This window comes from Phragmites australis, chromosome 3, assembly GCF_958298935.1.
Source record: "Phragmites australis chromosome 3, lpPhrAust1.1, whole genome shotgun sequence".
Taxonomy (NCBI): domain Eukaryota; kingdom Viridiplantae; phylum Streptophyta; class Magnoliopsida; order Poales; family Poaceae; genus Phragmites; species Phragmites australis.
The window spans coordinates 429,364-447,371 of record NC_084923.1 but is presented as its reverse complement, the minus strand read 5'-3'; the positions used below and the strand labels follow the sequence as shown (position 1 = coordinate 447,371).

At 41.0% G+C, this 18,008-nt stretch overlaps 1 protein-coding gene across 1 annotated transcript; it reads left to right on the top strand.

Annotated features, from left to right (window-relative positions):
- The first annotated feature begins 1,091 nt into the window (after positions 1-1,091).
- Positions 1,092-3,579, top strand: LOC133911350 (voltage-dependent chloride channel 1, chloroplastic-like). The gene is made up of 4 exons (XM_062353555.1): positions 1,092-1,812; positions 1,910-2,077; positions 2,283-2,489; positions 2,971-3,579. Exons 1-4 carry the CDS (start codon positions 1,096-1,098, stop codon positions 3,172-3,174), a joined length of 1,296 nt encoding a protein of 431 aa, XP_062209539.1. The 5' UTR covers positions 1,092-1,095; the 3' UTR covers positions 3,175-3,579.
- The last annotated feature ends 14,429 nt before the right edge of the window (positions 3,580-18,008 follow it).

Below are 18,008 nucleotides of genomic sequence, written 5' to 3'. Positions count from 1 at the left end.
TAGATATTTCCCTGCAAATATCAAACTTTGGATAGTTATGTTAGAGCATTGACTTTTAATTTCTTATTATCGTTTCTGAGATAAACCCTTTGGAGAATGAAACATTTGGAATTTTGTGGTAAGATTAGGCTTTGGAAAATATGAAAATATTTTACATCAAATGGTTAAAAAACTTTTGAGATATTGCGGCGCTTTCTGTGGCTACTTTTGTGTCTCCTTTACAAGAATTTATGTAATACCCATGCTTTTTAACAGATTTAGAAAACACATAATGGACTCTAAAATCTAAAGAATGCATTCTAGACGTAATGTGGTTCCTAGTGGGTTTGATAATGTAAAATTTCGTCACCAAATATTTGAGACCATGTATCGTCACTTGTAGCTTCTCTTTTGGACTCAAGACGTATATAGATTAGTTGTATATATACTAATTAGAAAGCTTTTTTTATATATAAAACTGGGTGTATATATGTACGTCATGATCGTAGCTAAAGTTTCTTTATATTTCACACTTAATTGTTTGCATTTTCCCTTATATTTCACACTTGCTAATGTTGTTGGTAGAAAAATATTATTTCGTTTAAGGAGCGACATTATCATTTCACCACTGACCTTAATTGTTACATTTCTACAATGTTATATTGTTTCGGAATGATAGGAGCTCAGATGTTCAATTAAGCAGGTAGAAGTCCAATAGTACAACAATGGGCACTACATCTATATAAACGTCCCACGGAAATTTGCCAAAAAAAGTTGGCCTAGACAGCACAATAGGAACTAGACAAGAAACAGACTACTCGATGCAAATGATTTCTTCTTTAGCCATGTTCGAAATTATAATAGAAGTTGCGGGAACATAAGAGCAGAATAGCAAATTAATCAGAGTTGTGTTCTATCTACTAAAACCAATGCTTCGAAATAAGTAGGGCTCTCAAATGACAATCCTTAGAACTAAATACGCCCAATGTTAACGTTAGACACTCTATTTATGGCCTAAGTTAGTCGTTGCATCAGAAACAATATTACAATCACATTTCACATACATATTTTCTCCCTAGAAATGTCCCTGAAAATATCACCCTGTCCCCACCTGTCATGCAGATGTGGCCTCTGTTGCCACATCCGCTCCTCCGCCACAGGTTCCACTCCACTCCACGGAAGCGCAGGGCCATGGCGGCGGCGGCGGCTCCGGCGCCGAAACCCCCAACCCCTCGCGGCCACCACCACCACTCGACCATTCCCAGCCGCCACCTCCACGTGGCCCGCTGCTTCCCCGACCCGGCCACCAAAGCCCCTTCCCCAAACCCCAACCCGCTGCTCTCCCTCCTCTCCGCGGTGCCCGACTGGGCCGACTCCGTCAAGGAGCGCCGCGTCCGCGACCGCCGCCCGCTCTACAACCACGCCTCCTGGCGCGACCACCGCAGCTCTCGCCGCCACCTGCGCCACCTCCTCTCCTCCCTCTCCTCCCGCGTCATCCTCTCCCTCGTGCCTCCCGTCTCCGCCTTCACCGCCTTCGCCACCGCCATCGCCACCTACAACACGCTCCTCCCCGCCTACGCGCTCACCGCGTCCCCGCTCCCATACCAGCTCACCGCACCCGCGCTCGCGCTCCTCCTCGTCTTCCGCACGGAGGCCTCCTACGCGCGCTTCGACGAGGGGCGGAAGGCGTGGATGCGCGTGCTCGCCGGCGCCGCGGACCTCGCTGGGATGGTCATGCATCATCCTTCTCATCGCGGCGGAGCACACGGTGACGACGAACCGGTTAGGCGCGCGCTCCTCAATTACATCCTCGCCTTCCCCGTCGCGCTCAAGGTACTCTAATACTGCTACTTCAGATTGAGTCCTGGAGCGTATTGCTCATTTCACTCTGTTTTCACTGCTTACTGTTACAATTGATGGCATCTTTCAGTGTCACATAATTAGTGACTCGGACGTAAAAGAGGACCTTCAGGGTTTACTTGCAGAAGATGACTTGAATGTTGTTCTGGGATCGAAACACCGGCCCCGCTGTATTATTGAGTTCATTTCACAAAGCCTTCAAATGATAGATTTTGACGAAGAGAAGCGGAGCATCATGGTAACTATTCTATCTTGTCATTGCCAAATTCTGTGCTTGGTAGTTTAGTTAGCTGTAAATAACTGGACATTGCTCCTGCTTTTGTAAATGTGAGATTAGAGGTGTCAGGTGACTACCTTATACTGTCTGGGTCTTAACATATTTGTTTGCAAACCAGGCACCATATAATTCTGTGACCTAATGCTATTTATCTTCTTGATTGTAGGAGTCTAAACTGTCTTGTTTTCTTGAAGGAATTGGTGTTTGTGAGCAGCTCATCGGGATCCCTATTCCTCTGTCGTACACTAGGCTTACTTCAAGATTTCTTGTTCTGTGGCATCTTACACTTCCAGTGATACTCTGGGATGAATGTAAATGGATTGTTGTCCCGGCTACTTTTGTCAGTGCTGCCTCATTGTTCTGCATTGAGGAAGTAAGTTTAAGGCCACTAACTCATGCTTGCTTTCTCAACTGTGCAAAAATTCATCGTATTGCTACAAAACACTAGCAGGCTTCATGCTATTATAAGTTTAAGGCCACTAACTCATTTCAGAATGGTGACATTACTCCCACTAGAACTTTGAGGTCCGTAGTTTTAATGTGATTTAGAATGACCTTAAAATGGGCATTTGTTTGTTTTATCAGTACAAAATTAGTCACAGATCAACTTGTGGATGATCGACCTTTGGAGTTTGTAAGAAACAGCTTAAGCAGCAGGCTGTTTATTTAGCTGGAGAATCTAGTGTAATTTGGGATGACTTGGTAATCGGCATATTAGGCAGTGGATGTTTCTCTCAAGTCTGCCGATTGATCTTCAGAAATCCAATACTCAGTTTGTTGTGCCCAATTTATGAGTCTCCGTATTTCACCCTGCCCCTTGCCTGTATTCTACAACTAACACTAGTGCATTTCAGGTTGGTGTTCTTATTGAGGAACCATTCCCCATGCTAGCTCTTGACGCATTGTGCAAGCAGCTCCACGATGGCATGAAGGATATGATGGCAGTGCAGAACTCGGTTCACACACGACTAGTCTCCAAGACTAAGGGCCATGGAGGCAGTAGATGCCCAGAAAATGGCTGGCCTAGCTCCAAAAGGGAAGAAGTGAAGATTGATTGAGCAGGTTGTGAATAATACAAGGATGGCATCGCAAGCAATCCAGGCGCATTGCTATATCGATTAATTAGAGATGGTGTGTATCATACCTCCATGGTCGTGTGGCTCAGTTCCTGGTATGGTATATCCTATGTAAATCCGTTGTATGTGATAGCTTTGGAGGTGGGAAATTAAAGCTGAGCTGAGATTGGTGGTCTAGAGCAGAGTTGGACTAGAGTAGAATAAAGTGAGGAACTGTGCTAGTGTAGTGTAGTGTAGTGTACTTCCGTCGAGTAGGTAAGGTACCATGCAAGAAGAAGTACTCATGCACAAAGACGGTGAGAAGACCAGATTCTGTATAAACAAACACAAAGCTCCTAGCTGTTGTATATAGTTTTGATGAGCTATCTATCTGCTTAGATTACTATGGGGTGCTGCTGTGTCTTTCTAACAATATATCGACACCAGGAGTTGTGTATGTACTGTCATCAGTACTGGATGGCTTTATTAAAGGTAAATATGGCCCTGGGTTATTTATTTAAAATGAAATGAAGTAGAGTGATGAATATAGTCCAACCTTGATGTGTATCCACCCAGCAGCCTGGATTACTACATATTGTCAGCAGTGAGCTAGGAGGGGTCTCCTTGGAACATCATCAGCTCGAGCTGTCAGTTCAGACAACAGCTGGGCTGGGGTACCTCCAATCCGAAAGTGAACAAGCGAAAAGGTTGATTATTGAACTGCCATGGCATGCATGGTTGTGTGACCTGTGAACCCAATATTCATCAAGGACGGCATTGCATGGCAAGCGTTACCATGCATCATATACTTATTTAGCTTCTAGCTGCTGTATGTTTACGTGCAGTTGAATCCATCCATGAGCTTGCTAGCCAGCTATTTGTACAAGGTTTACATGAGGTACTGCACTGATCGATACACTACTGTATATCTGTCCTAAATATATTAGCTAGCTAGCTTGTAGAGGAGTATATTTTGACAGTCGGTACGTAGTATCTAATTACAGTTTGCACACGTACATGTTGAATTTGCAGTAATTAAGTTTGGCCAAAAAGAGAAAATAATAGCCTCAGCCCTGGGAGAATGAAATTAAGACGATGCATCGATCAAGAAGGCCAGGGTTCAGTTAAAAAGCTGCAAGACAATCTATGATTTCGGATATGACCCAGTGAAATGAGATGACAACGAAGTTATCTGGGCCTGTGGGGTTAGCTATGTTGGTTGGGGTCGTGGATGCTTGCAGGGCACGTCGATGCATATGCTTGGCTAGTTGGCTGTGACTTTCCTGGTTGAACAAATTTTCTATATTTTATAGTGTATTTTTTTTTATTTTGTAGTGTATTTTGATCTAATCTATTATATTTTATTGATTTGGCTCCCTCTGTGATCTAGTTTGAAACCATTTAGTTTCATCAGCGCCCTCTAAATTTCAGCCTAAGCTTCGCCACTGCTTACAATGGACTTAGTGGACGCAAACCCAGATTAAGATGCCGTTTAGTCTCACCTAATCCTGTCCTCAGCTTTGGCAACTTTCCTGCCCACCAAACCAAATCAAAATGTAATGCCATGCGATGCAACCTTGAGGTACTCCTCCAGAACCAAAGTAGCACGCCATGCATAATTCTATAAAAATCCTATGAAATGATCCAGCTATTAATCCTATGCTTTGGCAACTTGTAAACATGTTTTCCTGCGGGGGGGTTTCATGGAGAGTGGGATTTCCACCGGGGGTTCTAATTTGACGAGCACACAAGAATCACCCAACCTCTACATACGATACGACGCCTGAAGTCCCAGTTTTGCGAGAGATGCCAGCTGAAACGACCCTCTCTCTCGTACAGGTACGGTGCCCTGTGTTTTTTTCATGCTATGTCACGCCCCAAATATATGCCCGTTACAAAATTATAGATTAAAAATTCATAACTATGTTAAGGCAAAAAAAATACTTAAATAAAAATGTGGTTTACAGAGTAACTAGTGGAAGCTTTATTTATATAAGAAGACATAATTTACATGATTAAATGTATGCTTATATAACTTATTTTGATGTAAATAAAATATTAAATACTACACTATTATCGATATCTTGGTCATAAGTTTGAGATTCTTTGTTTAACATCCAAGATAAATAAGAGGATAAAATACTTAACAAGATAAAGACATTACATATATAAATAAACTTAAATTATTTTTATATTCAAACTTCATTATTCATTATCTCTGCAGAGATTGTCTAATCACTAATATCACATTGTGTTTTGTACCACGACGGGATCTGAGCTTTTCCTATAGATAGTCCTAAATGATACTTTCAATGCACATACCACACCATATAGGTGAATAAGATAGTCCCGACTATATGACTAGATCTTTCACTAGGCACTCCTGGTAACTTAAAATGTATCAACAATATTGAAATATAAATAGACAATAATTCTGATATAAATATGTTACTCTAATAGGGTGTCAACGTAGGTTGCAGATAAAATCATAATAGTAATAGAGTAGGATGCCAACGCAGCTTGGCTAGGTTATGCCAAAATCTCAAAGAAATAGTTGCCCCTTGTATAAATCTAGCTTGATATTATTAATACTTCAATAAAGATCGATCTAATAACTTGTTGAAAGCTATAATACCAGATATAGTATAACTAGAAATCCGAGAATACCACTAATTATCTTGCCCTCAAAGTATCCGTTAGAGCTTATGTGTGAGACTATATCTCAAGGATGAGAAGAGGAGGTATGATGAATGGAGAACTATCATGATCTTATTTATAGTGTTCAATTTCTTGAGAGCCAAGTTTTCTTGTTCTTATCACTATCATTTTCCTTAGGCAAGAAGAAGAGTTTCATTAGCTATCAAGAAAGGTTTGAAATCTTGCCTTGTCACTAAGAATGTTTCTTGGAGTGAAAGTTAAGGCAAACTTTTAGGGATAAAGTCAACACATGGGTCCCACATGTAAGTCTATATTCTTAATATATTATTATTTTATTATTAATCAAAGATTAAAATTAGATTAGTAAAGGATTGATTTAGACTAATAATAATAAAAAAAATAGAGTTATTTTGATAATGCAAGCTGCATTATTCTTAAGCATTAAATTTATTTATGGGTCAATTCAAATCTTAAATTAATTAGTTAGCCAAACCTCTAATTATCTTATAATTAATTAACTGGTTGCTGACATGCTATCATCAGAATATCAGAGAAGATTCATGTAGAGAAAGGAATCGAAGGTGCATGTACAGATGGACTTAATTTCCTTGGTATACATATACTCCTAGTTTGCAAAGAGTACAAGTAGTGGTACTGCGCCAGTATTCTGCTTCTGCAGATGTATGGCGCGGCGGACCATCGGGTATGATGGATGCTGCATGCAGGAGGGGAAAAGAAGAAAAGATGTTGCAGCGGAGACAATTTGATGGGCAGGTTGATTGAGGTCTACGTGATTACCTTTTGCCTTGCCGGAATCATCATTACTGTCGGCCTCTCCTCTCACTCTCTGTCCGGGATGGGAGGGAAACTTGCATGGCATCATCCAGAATTCCAGATGGTCATGTGGCTCCTGCCTGCCTGCCTGCCCATCTGAACTGAACACCACCGCAAGCAAAGGAAGAGCGTCTAGTCTCGTGTACGCACGGCACGGTGCAAATCAAAAAACACGACAGGGCAAAAGTTGGGTGAGGGGCAGGCAAGGGGCCAACACAAAACGTTGTCAAAGTTGTCCTGTCCCACTCCAGTCTACTTCACTTTGGACATCTTCCACACACACACACACAGAGGGAGCTAGCTGCGTGTGCAAGAGTGACCAAATCGACAGCTGAGTAACGTAGGAGTCGTACGCTATGTCTCAGGCCGCACAGAGCATAATTGGCCATCCAAACTGGCTAAACAACACGGCAATGCCTCCTAAGTGTTCATTGTGCGTATCCACCAAATCCAGGCGTACAGATGGAGAGACGTACGTACGTATGTACGTACTCAAGGACTAGCTAGTTAGTTTCTGTTAAATATACGGGCCTAGTCCATTGTATTTAAAAAGAATTTCAAATAAATTTAAAGGTCTAACTAAATAGATGCGGGTGCATTTTTTAAGTCTCATCTTGACATCCTATTAGGGTGAATTAAGATACTTAGAAATCTAAAATAAATTGGCTCTAAAAACTCACCAGATAAATCTATTTTAAATTTTATCTAAATATACTCTAAGTTTATCCAATATGTCTACTCTATCGTTTAAGAAAATTGTAATATACTCTAATAAGGTAAATTGCAAATATGTAAATACGGAAATGTAAATAAGATAGAGAGACAAACTTACTATAAGAGATTTTTATCCCGTAGTATTGATGTCATGAATGCCACCACTGATCTATGTTGGAGCTCCATAAAGGACATGCTCCCGGTCGGCACGACTCTTTCGATCACAGCTCTTGCGCTACCAAGTTAACAAGACAAGATCTCAAGCACGATAAGTCACCAAGGTAAGATCTCATCTCTAGCTTCTCTTCCAGTCACTTGCTGTCGTGATCACTTTAGAGCTTGAATCACTAAGGCAAGGGTCTCCGCATCTCCGTACACATATCTTATCGCCGTTTCACACTAAGTCGGAGTATCAATAAGCTTGAGCCGCTAAGGCTCAAGATGTCGGTGAGTCATAAAGACTCCAAAGCGCCGACGTGCCACTGGGTATAAGTTAGGATCACTTCTTGATCAATTCTTCAAGTTGCAATATCTAGCTACAACTCATTCTAGGCCTATTAGCACTGAACACTCTCTAATCTTATGCTTAATTGCCTTGGATAATCAATTTAAGCACTTTAGTGGTTTGGATGTCTAGACTCTAGCAGCATGCTACACGTCAAATGACTGAGTAGAGGGGTATTTATAGCCTCAAACCCGCTAACTAGCCATTTTCCCAACGACTCATAAAAGCTGTTAACACCGGATGATCCGGTGAGAACAATAATACTAACACCGGATCATTCGTGAGTACAAACTTAGAAACTAGCCGTTGAAACTCCACTCAAAGCCTCTGTGGACACTCAGACATTTCGATGTACTTTCAAATCCATCACCGAAACTTCCAGTGAGTTATCTTGAGCCAAACCGCGTCACTTCTCCTCTGTGTAAAATGCTCCTGTGCATTCATCTTTGTGATCACCGGACTATCCGGTGAGTTGATCTTCATTCTTCAACACTTGCAGTCATCTCTGCAAGAAATACTCTGGTGCTATACTCTGGTGTGCACAAACTAAGTACTGGACCTTCCGATGGGTTGATCTTCAGTCTTTGCACTTGCATTCTTCTCTGCATGAAATGCTTCGGTGCTATCAAATGCAGGCCACCGGACTATTCGGTAAGGTCCTCAGCCTTCTTCATTTTGTTAGAAATACTACAGTGAATTCAACACATAGAGCACCAGACTATCCGGTGAGGCTATCAACCTCTGTGCATAATGCTCATGTGAGTGCAAACTCTACTACATCGTACTATCCGGTGAGGTCAATTCTCCTAGGACTTCTCCAATTCAATCAAACTTTGTTCCGGCTGCGATGACTTCTTGATGTATTATATCCATGAGACTAACATATATTATTGACAAATATGTTAGTCCCAATGTCTATATTACCATTAATCACCAAAATCACAATCATAGTCTAATAGGGCAATTTTCGCTACAATCTTCCTCTTTTTGTGATTGATGACAACACAACCAAAACAAGTGGTAAATAATAAATAATACCAATCATAAAGATCACAAAGTCTTGCCACATTACTTGGATGCATATTCTTACTATTTAGTCCTCCTTTGTTGTGGCTCTCATTTCTCCATTGCCACTATCTCCCTTGATCGATCCATGCAAGAGCTTATCCCTTTTGTCAACCTAGGTGCCTCAAATTGCTTTTTGTATCTTCTTCTTCTCCCCTTTGTCAATTTAGATATTTCAAGACATCTTGTATCTTGCTTTGGTCATAAAACTACTCATCCTTTGTCAACAATCTCAAAAAGTGCTACAAATATATATTGAACTCGAGGAAGAACTTTAGAGCACATGGGAGAGAGTTTCATAAATCATGATTCAATGAAATTATACCAATTGAAAATATATACCAATTATAAAGATATAATTCATGATACCAATTGTGAGGATATGAGGTATTGATATCAATTAAAAATACAAACAAGGATCATAATTCATAAAACTTACATGATATAATCTAAACTCCTCATTTATGCGTGCATAGATGTAATGAGACCTACTTATGAATACCAATTGTAGGAATGTAGTAATATATGCACATCTAGATAATAAGTAGAGGTAGAAAATTTAAGTCATATCATGCATGAAGGTGGCTTAAATGTAAAAATAAATTAACAATGATACCAATTGAAGCATTTAAGCATTGTATACCTCTGGGGACATGTTGATTTCTCTATGAGAAAACAAAAGATACATCTAGTAACACATGTTAGTCTCAAAATCACAACCCATAGGATATACTCCTATAAATATGTACAAACGTTGAATACTTGTGAGACATATGCACTTGTTATTAATAACAATAAGGAGGGTATCATATAGATTGGTTCATGCCATATAAAAGATACCAATTGTGAAACTAATGCCATGAAAAGAACCTACAATTAATAAACCATGTAGGTTGGTCATAGGTTAGAGACAAGCACAAGCAACCTACCATATGAAAACTAGGTATTGCAATAAATTAAAATATGCACATGCAATCCTAGACAAGATCATGGTTCAAAACATGAACACAAGTCTAGCTACTATTACCTCATTACCTTTGGATAGATATTTGAGTATATGATGATCATGATTTTTATCAAAGCACCCAAACTTATGTACATGGCTTCTTTGATTAAACCTTGACTTCATCTTGTGAGCAATCCCCATAGCCACATCGGGCTTGAAGTCTTCTTTGAAACCCAAATTGATTGGGTCCCTTTCATGTTAGTGATGACTTTTTTGGCATCCAAATAGGTTGGTTCCACCCCTAATTTTTTCTCCTAACTATATGTGCAACCACCTTACCATTCTTCTTCTTCTTGAGCTTATAGTGGTTGCTCTTGGTCGTATTTTTGTAGTTGGGCTTGGTGTAGATGTTGGATGTCTTGTTGGATAGGTTCATTATTTTCTTCTTCTCCTTGGTCTACTTCTTAACTTGCTTGTATTGGAAGGACTTGTGGCCTTCTTGATAATATTTGAAGCATATCATGGTGGACTCCTCCATAAGCTTCTTCACTATGGTTGCACGGTTATCTTGAGGAGGTTGGACATGGTTCTTGCCCTTTAATCTTGCCAATTCCTTCTTGAGCTTTTCGACTTCTTGTTTGAGCTCATCATTTTTTTGCACAATGAGTTCATTAGATGGTTCTATAAGAACATCCTCAATAGATATCTCATTGCAAAGGGATGGTCATGATATATCAATTAAATCATTGCAAGAAGCAGAAGTATCTATCTTAGGATTAAAATTAAATAGATATGTATTAGATTGAGATTCAATGCACTTAAATTTTACCTTAAGCTCACCATGATCCTTGTTTAGAAAATTGAATTTGCTCAATAATTATTCATAATTAGGAATAAATATAGCATGAATGTCATTAAGTGGATTGAATTTCTTAAACTCTTCTGATTATTTGTTAAGATCCCTTTGTTGCTCATTGATCAAATGAAGGAGTTCATTATAGGAGGGAGAATCGTCGTCAGATTTATCATCACTTACATTACTTTTCATACCTTTGGCTATAAGGCACTTGTGTGATAACTTGCACATTGACTTTCCTGATGATGACCTTGAGGAAGAGTTTCTCTTGGAGGAGTGGGTGGCAAAGCTCTCATCACTTGAGCTTGAATCTTCATCTTCACTAACCCATCTTCCCATGCTTGCAAATACTTTGGCACTTCCCTTTGTCTCCCTCTTGTTCTTGGTCTTCTTCTCCTTCTTGATGCAATCAATAGTTTTGACTAAGTCTTTCATGGAGATTCGTTGATCAATCTTATCATTTATCTTCTTGATGTTCTTCTCCACTTGAGAGATGAGCTTAATGACTTTGAGATCAATTTCTTCATAACTTGATGTGCTTTGTTCATCATCTTCATTACTCTTTTCATCTTTATCTTTATTTTCATCATCTTCGCTTGAGCTTGACTCTTGTTCTTGCCTCCTCATCTTCGTCTTTATGTGTAGACATGAAGCTTGCTTGCTGATGAGAACAAGGTTTTTGATGTCGGATGAGGAGGATATTTTCACCCCCATGTTCATGGTCATCTCATGGGTGGTGATCTTGCCAAGCCTTTGACTCGAAGTTATCTTCTTGATGTCGTTGGTGTCATAGATGATGGAGACTATCAATTCATACTTTTAAAGAAGAGATTAAAGTATTCTTCTCACCACTTAATCATTGTCAATTGGCGTCAAACCTAACCCATTGATCTCATTAACAAGAATATTCAAATGTAAGTACATGTCATTAGCATTTTTATGGGCAAATTATTTGATGCTATCGAGCTTAGTAACAAGCATAAGATATTTTTCATTGCGCATATCCTTTGTGCATTCATGTATTTTAATGATACTAGTCCAAATATTATGTGCATTGGTGAGAGAATAAACATGATTAAATATATCAATATTTAAAGATGATAAAAAGGATAATCTTCACCAATTCATCTAATTATCTCTCCTTGTTGGTGATGCGAGATCTCATCCTTTCCTCGGTGACTCTCCAAACATTTAAACCTTTAACTTACAAATAACAAGAGATTAGAATTTTTCAACGGAGAAAATTTATGCCATCGAAAAGTTGAGCACTATGGGTATCTATCCCAATCTCGGATGTCACAACTCTTAGATGTTAAGCTTATCAAGAGAACTAGGATTTGATACTAATTGTGATGAACGGTGACATCCTAAGAGGGGGAGGATGAATTAGGACACTTAGAAATCTAAACCAAATTGGCTTCAAAAACTTTCACAAGATGAACCTATCTCAAATTCTATCTAAATGTGCTCTAGTTTTATCTAGTGTGTCTACTCTACTGCTTAAGAGGATTGCAACCTACTCTAGCAAGGTAAACTGCAAGTATGTAAATACGAAAACGTAAATAAGGTAGAGAGACAAACTCGACACAAGAAATTTTTATCCATCATCTGACCTTCCGGTGAGTTATCTTGAGCCAGACCGCTTCATTTCTTCTTTGTGTAAAATGCTCTGGTGCATTCATCTTTGTGATCATCGAGCTATCTAGTGAGTTTATCTTTATTATTCGGTACTTACAGTCGCCTCTACAAGAAATGCTACAGTGCAATACTTCGGTGTGCACAAACCAATCACCGGATCTTTCGGTGGGTTGATCTTCAGTCTTTACACTTGCATTCTTATCTGCAAGAAATGCTCCGATGTTATCCAATGCAGATCACCGGACTAACCGGTGAGGTCCCCAGTCTTCTCCCCTTTTTCAGAAATACTCCGGTGAGTTCAACACACTGAGCACCAGACTATTCGTTGAGGCTATCAGTCCCTATACACAATACTCCGGTGAGTGCAAACTCTACTGCACTGGACTATCCGGTGAGGTCAATTCTGCTAAGACCTCTCCAATTCAATCAAACTTTGTCCCGGATACGATGACTTCTTGATGTATTACATCTATAAGACCTACTAACATATATTCTTGACAAACATGTTAGTCTCAATAACTATATTATTATTAATCAATAAAATCACAATTATAGCCTAATAATGTCATTTTTGCTACAGGAGGCCAAGTTATGAAGAGTTGTCTACTTCACTCACTTATCATATGTGGATGAGAGCACTAAAAGAACATGCGTGCTCGTCTCACCGGGCTGTGGCACACAACACCTGTGTGAAATCATGGCATGTAACTGCATCATTGCGCGAATAAGGTTCTCGTCGCCTTATGCATCTTCAATCTAATTTTAGTCATGTTGTGCAATATTTTTTCATTTATATTATAGAGTATATTAGACATGTGTAGATATATTATATGCATATATATATATATATATATATTATACTGTTGTTGCATAATAATGATGGTATATCAGTTCGAGTTTACGATTTATCTAGGAATCTATTATATTATTATTTGAAGGGAAAATGAGCCACCACATTCATTCGTAAGACTACAAAATTACTATGTTAATATGAAAAAAATCTACACCACTCATTATTACGAATATCTAATAGTCTAGATTTGACCAAAGAGTCCATATCAGATATGCAAAATTAGCGGTTCAATTTCAATTTGGTTTAAAAAGCAAAATATCTAAATAAAGGGTCTAAGTAAAATAAAATTAATTATAAAATAGACTAATTTTTAATCAAAATTATCATGACAAAATATTACAATGAGACACTAATTACAAGTTAAATTAAATATAAAAGTTTGTATTTATCCAACAGTTTCTTTACCATACGAATTACTATTTGCCGTGCAATTCGTACCAATTAAAGAGGACCAACGAACCGGCCGGTTGTTGTTCAGAAGGAACTTTATCAAAAGCATCTTATTCACAGTTCAGCGACGAATTTTTTTTTTCTTTTATGATGATCCTTAATTTATATGCAAGTGATCTAGTACTGATATGTGGCTTCTGGAGCTAATTTCACAGATGCATGCATGCCAGCCATAGGTTGTTGGCTACGTTATTGATCAATCACAAGTAAATCACGCAATGGGTTTATCATGCACAATCAAGATCACGCGTTGCACGGTGAAGCTGCTGCATTACTTTGGTTTGGACAATGTATAATGCCTTCACGCCGGCCGATCGGTCTGCCCGTGCATGCGATTAATTTCCAATACTACTTTGAGCTTCGATATATCCATCGCTTTGATGGAACAAGCTAGTACTACTGCAGTACGTACTCTGATCCGATCCTACAGGATTAAGGAGGACTAATGGAAGGAGAATGTCGACTAGGGAGGTTAAATAGTCATCTTATTATTTTTTTCGAAATGGATTTTTCTTTCTCATCCAATACAACCTCAAAACAGCAAGCGAAATTAAAAAAAACTAAAGAGGAAAAAAGTTACGATAAAAAACGCAAGAGAAGCATGTCTCTTATGGTTAGAATTGAACACTAGGTTATATTAAAATCCAATACATACATCATCGTACACAAAAGCTTACGACTAAAAAACATTTTGAACAGAAAAGATAGTCACCGAGTGTTTTTTTTTCAAATTTGTGATTTAGAGGTAAGAGAATTTAAGACCCACTTATATACATTTATATGCGAATTTTATACCTCTAACAACAAGGATAATGACTTCTCAAGGTAGGAAAATTTCAACTCAACAACCAAAACGAAAATCACAATCAAAAAGAAAAAAAACTTGCAACAAAACAAATGAGTCAATAGAGGAAAACTAGAAGGAGATGAACACAATCATCCAAGAAAACAAATACTTCATTTTTTTTACAAAAGTCAACTCTCTTTTTGGCAGATTACAGAATATATTTTTACTCACAAAAACTCTCACCTAATACATAGGCTAAGCACCCCTCTCACCCTTCTAAAACCCTAGCTTACATCTCTTAAATGGTTGGCTCAAATGACTCAATCAGCCCTCTCCCTCTATTTATATCCTAGGTTCATTGACTGCTAAGTTTTCTAGATTGTTCTTAAAATGCTCATTTCTTCCAATATACTCCTACTTAACACCGATGGTATTTTTGTCAATCTTTCTCCTCGTCCATCGGGTGACCATGATTTTTTCATGACTTAGCTTCGACTTAATGCAAGTTTCACGATGATACCACATGTACTCTATCCTTCCACTATCTTGAGCCAAAACTACGAAACCGCCTTGCACGCTTCTCAAAGCATGACTCACCGTCACTTGCTTACACAATAAGCAAGTGCTCTGATGTCGACGCGTGTACTCCATCATATGATCTTGGTCATCGATAAGTCTCTTCTGCTCCTGATCCCTCAGGCCACCTTCACTTGCACCAGCATTCCTTTCGCTTGACTTTATCAATATATCATATTTATTTTCTCACGCTCCACTTGCCCTCCATATGTACCACAAATATTACCCTTGACTACGTCTGGCCTCCTCAATTGTCCGGCACCAAGCTCCACACTTAGCCCCGATCATCTCATCATCGACCGCCAAGTTGCACATCATGAGACAAGTAAACACGATCTCCAACTTTATTATAGATCAGTCAAAATGAAAATGCTCAATTGATAGCACAACACAGAAAAATAGTGAAGACTGTATGATCCAGCATTCACACCTCTAAGAGTCGGATCATCCGATGTGTGCAATGTCCTCAACAAGCTATCTGCAACATCTCTAGAAAAAATAGTCCGGCATGCACATACTCGAGGGTTAGTCCCTGAAAATGATTCTGGAATGTACCGGTCGATGGACACGTGAACAACGCTTTTGGTGTGCGTGTGTTTGTGATAAACTCAAGAACACATGGATTATCCAGGTTCAGGCCTCCTGAAGGATAACAGCCCTATGCCCTATGCATTTTGTTATCAGTTTGTTAACTAGTTACAGATGAGTCCCTCTTTGCTAGATCTGTTCTTCTCTTTATATACAAGAGAAGGAGAACTTACAAGTGGACCCTTTTCCGCTGACCCATACATAGCTAGATGTACTTTTCTCATGCCATCATCACATGAAGCGTGCGTGACGTACCTTGCACCAGTGGTACTATGGAGCCCGTCCCATCCTCTTGGACACCTCCACTCTTACCTTACCTCGGTAGCCCTACTTGTCCCTTCGACGTGCGCCGCAAGCTCATCTATCAAGTCGTTCTATCCCAGCCATCTGTGAGTCTATCTGCAAACTCATCCACTTTCCTAGTTGTTCTGCAGACCCTATCCCATCTGTCGCGTGGTGCTAAGTTGGTCCGCAACACCCTACTATGTAGTAATTAATGCTACGGGATGAGGCACTGCCCATCTGCGCCGACCAGGACTTTGTTTGCTGGAGAAGGAGCCTCGTGAAGGAAAACACTTGATAGATATCAATAAATGTGATTAGACAAGTTATATATGGACGCCCTGTGACCAGCAAGGGATGATGGCGGGATCACATTAAATCGCAAGAAGGCTAGTCGCGCAAACCTCGCACTAGTCGTGCGAGCCAAGGGCTGGTCATGCGATGGGCCAAGGTTCAGGAGATATCCCCCGTTGGACGCCATATCCCATGTGGGGCCTGTTAGGTAGGATGCCCCCTTACTCAATATTCTGACAGCAGTCCCAAATCTTCCTCATGGTCGTGGTCAGGTCTGATCGCACCACTTAGGCCCCGAGGGAACATAGTCCACCAGAGAGTGGTCGTCGACACCGTTAGCTTTCAGAGTTTGACTCTGAACTTCACGTCGCGTGGGGAGGTTAAATGTCCTGAGAAAGAGAGAAAGAAACATTGATTGCCGCTGGGCCCAAGAGACTTTTGGTTCCCATGCGTGCCCCCTTGGATTTTGAGCGGTTCGGATGCCACACCGGTTAAGGTTCCTCAGTACTTTCGAGAGTGAGGTGTCATGACAAGATGTGTATAAAAAATTAAGGTGTTGGTGTCCAGACGCTTCCACGCATGCACGGTTTGACCGGGAATCAGCCATGAGCCCCCTGGGTAGTAAATGATAGGATCGGAGATATTTCCCGCAGTGGCTCCGCCTTCCACCCTAGGTATGAATCAATAGTCGGTCATGCTATGAAAGTAGGAGTTTACCTAGCCGGCCACCCATCGATGCTTTTTGCAATGCAAGAAGACAACTCTTCTTGTGGATCATAATGTCCTCCTTCCATTCTTCGTTGGGAAGGTCAATGATTTTGGAGGATTTAGCAAGGGTCAAGTCACCTCTGACGCCTGCTCCGCTTGCTGTGGTGCTCCTAGGGGCAAACAATCTCAAGGTCCTGCTCGCAAAGTTGGAGCCGACAGCCATCGTTTTTCCCTCAATATAGAGAGGGTCTCCCCTGCCGCTCCTGCTTGGTCTCTAGCCCGAGCAGTTGCCCCGGTCGAGGTTATCAACATCCCCGATGACGAGGAGATCAACTGGGACCTTCTGAAGGAGAAGACCGATGAAGAAGAGAAGGTGGAGGATAAGCGGAAGGAGGGTCAGCCAAGTTTGCCATCGCCGGTCAGCAGCTCCAGCAGGGTCTTCGCGCCGGCCACCCTCCCTGACCCTCACACAGGTCATTGTCTGATTCCCAAGGTGACCAGCTGCCACCCTAAGGAAGAGTATAAGAGCTTCCTTGACTAGTTTAAGGCCAAGTAGGGGTCCATATATGTCGGTGTATCAGGAACCAGGGGTCCCTGAGTCCCGAGACCGGGCCGGCCATCCGCCACACGTCACCATCCCGCGAGGTCCGCCCTGCAAGATAAGAAGAAGCTAAGTCCCGGGAGAAGGTGCTCGGGGCCACCGCCTCTGGTTCCCGAGCACCCCAGTTCCCCGATGATCCGCAGAGTTCAAGTACCGGGAAGGAAGTGCTCGGAAGGGTCCTCGCCTACCCTCGAGTATTGTAGTCCCCCGATGACCCAAACGGCCAAGTGCTCGGGAGAGAGTACTCGGGGCTGCACGTAGCAGCCCCCGACGACTCGGTTCCCTGAAGGTCTCCCCCAAGTGCTCGGGAGAGAGTACTCGGGGCTGCACGTGGCAGCCCCCGAGGACTCGGTTCCCCGAAGGTCTCCCCCAAGTGCTAGGGAGAGAGTGCTCGGGGCTGCACGTGGCAGCCCCCGAGGACTCGGTTCCCCGAAGGTCTCCCCCAAGTGCTCGGGAGAGAGTGCTCGGGGTTGCACGTGGCA

Excerpts from the sequence above, each read along its gene's own strand:
- LOC133911350 (XM_062353555.1), top strand. The coding sequence starts at position 1,096 with ATGCAGATGTGGCCTCTGTTGCCACATCCGCTCCTCCGCCACAGGTTC. Across the intron at positions 1,813-1,909 it reads CCTTCCCCGTCGCGCTCAAG|TGTCACATAATTAGTGACTC; the intron begins GTACTCTAATAC and ends GGCATCTTTCAG. Across the intron at positions 2,078-2,282 it reads AAGAGAAGCGGAGCATCATG|GAGTCTAAACTGTCTTGTTT; the intron begins GTAACTATTCTA and ends TCTTGATTGTAG.